The 5649-nt window shown below is 35.8% G+C and overlaps 1 protein-coding gene across 1 annotated transcript; it reads right to left on the reverse strand.

Moving 5' to 3' along the window:
- Positions 1–4301: 4301 nt before the first annotated feature.
- On the reverse strand, positions 4302–4937 carry LOC107941811 (uncharacterized). Its single transcript, XM_016875434.1, has 2 exons — positions 4824–4937; positions 4302–4676 (listed from the first exon to the last, which is right to left on the reverse strand). Exons 1-2 carry the CDS (start codon positions 4935–4937, stop codon positions 4302–4304), a joined length of 489 nt encoding a protein of 162 aa, XP_016730923.1.
- Positions 4938–5649: the final 712 nt, after the last annotated feature.

Here is a 5649-nt window from a genome sequence, read left to right on the forward strand (position 1 = left end):
GCAACACAAGAAAAATTCATATCTTGGTCAGTGGAAACATTCCTCACTACCCTTTCCTCGTCTTTTTCTTTTGTTTCTTTTTTTTGTCTCTCAATCTCATTCCATATTTGCTCATTTTCTCGCATCAACATCTCTTGCCTCTCTTTTCTTTTTATTTCTTTTTGTGTCTTCCTTTCATTACAAGATAGAGATGTTACAAATGAATCAGAACAGAAAGACTCTCGTTGGGTATGTACGGAATGACTTGGAAAACTTCACTCTCGAAACTTGCTTTGCATCGTCTTGAATTCCTTGTTGAATAGAATTCATGATATGAATCTCTTCTCGAATATTCATTGGATGTTCGTTTTCTTGGCACTCCCATTTCTTCCCTTTCACTTGAGTTAAGTTGTCCTCGTTGAGCTCTTTTCTCCACTCGATCCTCATTGATAGTAGCACTCAATGTTCGAAGTATGGCAGCCCGTTCGTCTAACTGTTGTTGGATCATTTTAAATTTATCATGGAAATCATTATGGTCATCATCAACTTGACCAACTGTAGACATTTTTTTTTTCAAAAACTTGCAAAACAAACACTCAACACTCAAAAAGGAAAATTAGCAAACCTCACCGTTAAACACTCAAAAAGGAAAATCAAATTCTCAAAGAGGTAGAATTCAGTCTTGTGAGTTCTTTAGTAGAGTCTATATCAATCAATTAGAAAGTGTATGAACCAAAACTACCAAAGAATCCTAATTTGCACTAGGAGTCCAAAAATAACGAGACCCCAATTGATTTGTGTCGCACCGAGGAAGAATTGTGCACACTTTTAAATCCTACTAACACAAGAAACAATAAGGTGTTAGATAGTGTAAAGGAATAATAAAGGCAAAACAAATGAAAACCTACAGCTAAAAATCAATAAAAATTGCTGAAACCCAAAAACCCAAAAAACTGCGGAGTAACTTGACAACTTCGTTCGAGGTGTTCCCGATCTCCAAAAATCACGAAATTTAAACTGGAATGTCCTTAAATATTTTATATTTTATATAGAAAGTTTCGGCACTAAAACCAACCTGCTGAATATTTTTTTATTTTTTTTCTTGATTTCATATTTTTCAATTTTTTTGACGTTTTCTACAGATTTTTTTGCGGGAAATATTTTTTAATAATCTATCACAGTGCCACAAATATGTATATAAAATTTTAGACCAATCGGACAACGTTTACCCACTCAAATGAATTCTTTTCCAAAAATTTTTCTAGGAAAAAACTGTTGTTTAATGTTTTTAAAAGGAGATCAGTCTAGAAATCAACCAAGAACACCCAAAACGCCCAAAATCTGATACCAAATGATAGGGGGTTCCGTGCGGACCAAGATCGAGTTGTCAAGTCACGGGAAACTCCTACAAAAATTCTAGACGCTCGAATCTAAAAACGAAACAGAAAATTAAGCTTAGAATTAATTAGATCTAAAACGAAAATACTCAAAACAATAAAGGATCAGCCAAAATCAAAAACAATTATGAATAGCTATTCTTGGAAGCAAAGAACAAGAATTTAAATTCAAGAGAGACTCCAAACAGCCGAATCTGAAAAGAATAACACCAAAAACAGCAAATTAAATTCAAAGTCCAGCAAAACGAATTGAATTAGAGTTAGGATGATAGGATGGCAAGATCAATTAAAAAGGATGACTAAGTAACGTTTCTTGCTGCCAAGAAGGGTGCCGATCAGATTCTTAAAGAGTATAATGGCTGGAAACACAACAAAGAGATCAAAACAAGTTAATCAATAGATCGACACAAGCAGAAACAACTAAAGAAGAAAGAACAGCAAGAAAGATGAATCAAGTGTATTGTGATGATGTATGGCCGGCCAAGCCTTACATATATATAGGTCTCTATTATTTTCCTAACCCTATTAGAAAACTAAAACTAAAAAACTCCTAATTATTTGATTTTAAAGGGAAATTCGGCCAAGGGCTTTTAATTGGGCCTCTTGGACTGAATATTTGCATAGCAATTAATTTATAAAGTCTAAAATTGAAACTAAGTATTTAAAGAATTAAAATATTACAAATTGGGCCACTTTGATAATTTGGCCTGATTTTCAACTAAGTCTCATTTAACTTTGTGGATTAGGCTTGGAACATCTTGCTGGGCCTTGCCTTCAAAAACTTGAGATTGTAGTCCGTTTCCTACCGAAATTGGTTCGTTGATGCTCGTAACGGAGATCCAATGTGCCTTAGTTGCAAGATTCGGTTTCTTGGACCAAGATTTCCAAGATTTGAAATCTTGATTTTCTTGATTCTTGAAATCGCTCAAAACAGCAAAATTGGACCAAGATTCGGTTTTTTGATTTTCTTTTTCCTATGTATACGCATCTAAGGCCTTTGTGACTTGTATCATCGTGTGTCCCCTGTAGGTTTTAATGCATGCAAGCCTAGCACATGGGCGCGTGTGGTTATTTCGAGAGTTACATGGCCTGGCACACAAGCGTGTGGCTTGGTTGTGTGACCCAACTTAGAGAGTTACAAGGGTGAGGACACGGGCTGGGGCACGGCCGTGTGTCCCTATTACATGGCCCGAGACACAGGCTTATGTCTCAACCATGTGAGTCACACGGCTTGGCCACACGGTCATGTGACCCCTACAATCCAATTTTTCTAACTTTTTTTATACTTTCCAATTGTTTCCAATTTGGTCCCGAATTGTTTCTATTGTATTTTTAAGGCCTCGAGGGCTCGATTAAAGGACGATATGTATGTGAATGAATTTATTATATCATGTTTATGTAAATGTTTAAAATGTAAGTATAACATTCAGTTTGTACGGCAATGCTTCGTAACCTTATTCAGACAATAGATGTGGGTTAGGGGTGTTACACCTAGGTTGCAAGTCAATGAGTTACACGGCCTAACACACGGCCTGACACGGGGGCGTGTGGGGAAATTTTGAGAGTTACACGGCCTGACACACAGGTGTGTGACATGACCGTGTGACCCTACTTAGAGAGTTATACAGGTGAGGACATAGGCTGGGACACGGCTGTGTGTCCCTAGTCCTTGCTTCCCAAAATTTGCAACTTTTTTCGAAACTTTTTAATTTGTTTCAAATTGATCCGAATTGTTTATAAGCTGTTCTTAGAGCCTCGAGGGCTAAATTTAAGGACAATGTGCATCAATATGAATGATTTAGGATGTGATTGAATTATTGAATGATATAATGTTCAAATGTTTTTGAATGGATAGTAATGCTTTGAAACCCTAATTTGACAACAGAGACAGATTAAGGGTGTTACAAATTTCATCTTTAAATCAATTTCACAAAATTCCAGAAAATCAGTTCATGAAGATGATGAAATTTGGATTTCTTTAAATTACCTGACAAATCATATTTGATCTTGATAAATAAGACAAAAAAACCTTTTAATAGATCTATTTTGAGTTGGAACATCCATTGATTTGTGGATTTCCTCTCAAAATTGAAGACCCACCATTAAAGAACCATGTGTTCTTGGAAAAAGGTAACATTGATAAAAATATTTTACTTGACTCTCAAATCATGTAAAAATGTTTCTATTCATCATAAAAACAAGTTGAGGATTGAAGATTACCAGTGATTCGCTCTAAATTCGTTGACTGAAAATCTTGATTCAAGAAACTTGAGAAAATTTCAAAATATTTTTGGCTACTTTTGTGAATAATTTCGGGTGATTTCAAAGAGTATTTTAATAAGGAAATTCGTTGGATCTATTGTCGAATGATAGGTCTTTAAAACCATGCAAAGAAAATGAATTTTAAAGCTCTCTAATATGATGTAAAATGTGTGAAAAGTGGGCTAGATACATTAGTTTTAAAACTGAAACCACCCACTAGAAATTTTTAAAACTGAGAAATTTGCCTAATGACCACTCCAACATTTCCCTTACATTACCATTTAATCCTTTCCCTCCAAAATTACGAATTTTGAGATTTATTTTCCATATAAATAATCTAAAATTTCCCTCATTTTACAATTAAATCCTATTTAATTAATAATTAAAATTTACTCAAATTACGCCAATAAAAAACATTTTAAATTACTTTTTCAACCCAAATTGATTATTTTCACTAATAATTATTTAAAATCTGTAAAATTAATTTTTCAAAAATATTTTTATTTTTCGGATTATTGTTTAATCGATTTTAAATTAAATTAATCTCCTAAATTAAATTAAAAATTACTAGAAACCCTATTAATTCCTAGTTTCACACTCGGAACTCAAAAAATATACACGAAACTCCTAGACCCGGTTTAGGGATATTACAACTCTCCCCCTCTAAAAAGAAATTTTGTCCGCAAAATTTACCAAATACGGATACTGTCGTTTCATCACATCTTCCGACTCCCAAGTGTTTTCCTCTGTCTTGTGGTTGTGCCACAAAACTTTCACCAACAGAACCATCTTATTGCGTAGCACCTTAACCTCTAGGTCTAGGATCAAAACCAATTCCTCCTTGTACGAAAGATTAGATCGATCCTCGATCTCCTCAATAGGAACAACCTGAGAAGGAAAAGATCTGTACTTCTGTAACATGAAGACATGGAAGATGTCATGAATACACTCTAGCTCAGGTGAGAGCAACAAACGATAAACAACTAGTCCAATCCACTCGGTAACCTCACCAATGAACCTCGAACTAAGCTTACCCTTCTGCCCAAACCTCAAAAAAAAATTTCATGGTGAGACCTTTAGAAATACCTTATCACCAACTTGATATTCGATGTCTCGATGTCTCAGGTCAGCATAAGACTTCTGTCGATCAAAAATAGCCTTCAACCGCTCGTAAACAAGTCATGCCTTATCTTCAACCTCTCGAACCAACTCCAGACCCAAGTTCATCTTCTCCTCCATATCGGACCAACACATAGGAGTCCTACACCTCTGACCATACACAGCCTCGAACGGTGCCATCTGAATACTCTTCTTATAGCTATTATTATATGCAAACTCAACTAGCAGCAAGTGACGATCCCAGTTACCTCAGAAGTAGATAACACAACTACAAAGCATGTCCTCAAGAATCTGGATCACCCTCTCTGATTGACCATAGGGCTACGGCTGATAAGCTAAACTGAAAATAAACTTCGAACCCAAAGCCTTATGCAACGCCTTTCAGAATCTCGAAGTAAATTGCGGATCTTGGCATAATATGATTGAAACAGGAACTCCATGAAGACGAACAACCTCTTTGATGTTGAGCTCAGCTAACTGATGAAGACTAAAAGTCGTACGGACCAGTAGAAAATACGCAAACTTCGTAAATCTATCCACAATCACCCAGATTGAATCCTTACTTGTCGGAGTCAAAGGCAAACCCAAAATGAAGTCCATCATAATTTGCTCCCATTTCCACTCCACAATTTGTCTAGGCTAAAGCAAACCCGATAGACGCTGATGTTTGACTTTCACCCTCTAATAAACCAAATATTTTGCAACAACCCAGACCACCAATACAGAACCTGAAGATCCTGATATATCTTATTCCCATTGGGATGCATAGCAAAAGGACTGTTATGAGCCTCGGTAATAATCAAGTGCCTTAGATCCTCGTCTCCCAGAACACACAAGTGGCCTCAGAAACACAGAACACCATTAGAGTTGAAATTTAAATCCCTCTAAACAC

This window comes from Gossypium hirsutum, chromosome D12 (genome assembly GCF_007990345.1).
Source record: "Gossypium hirsutum isolate 1008001.06 chromosome D12, Gossypium_hirsutum_v2.1, whole genome shotgun sequence".
NCBI classification, from domain to species: Eukaryota; Viridiplantae; Streptophyta; class Magnoliopsida; order Malvales; family Malvaceae; genus Gossypium; species Gossypium hirsutum.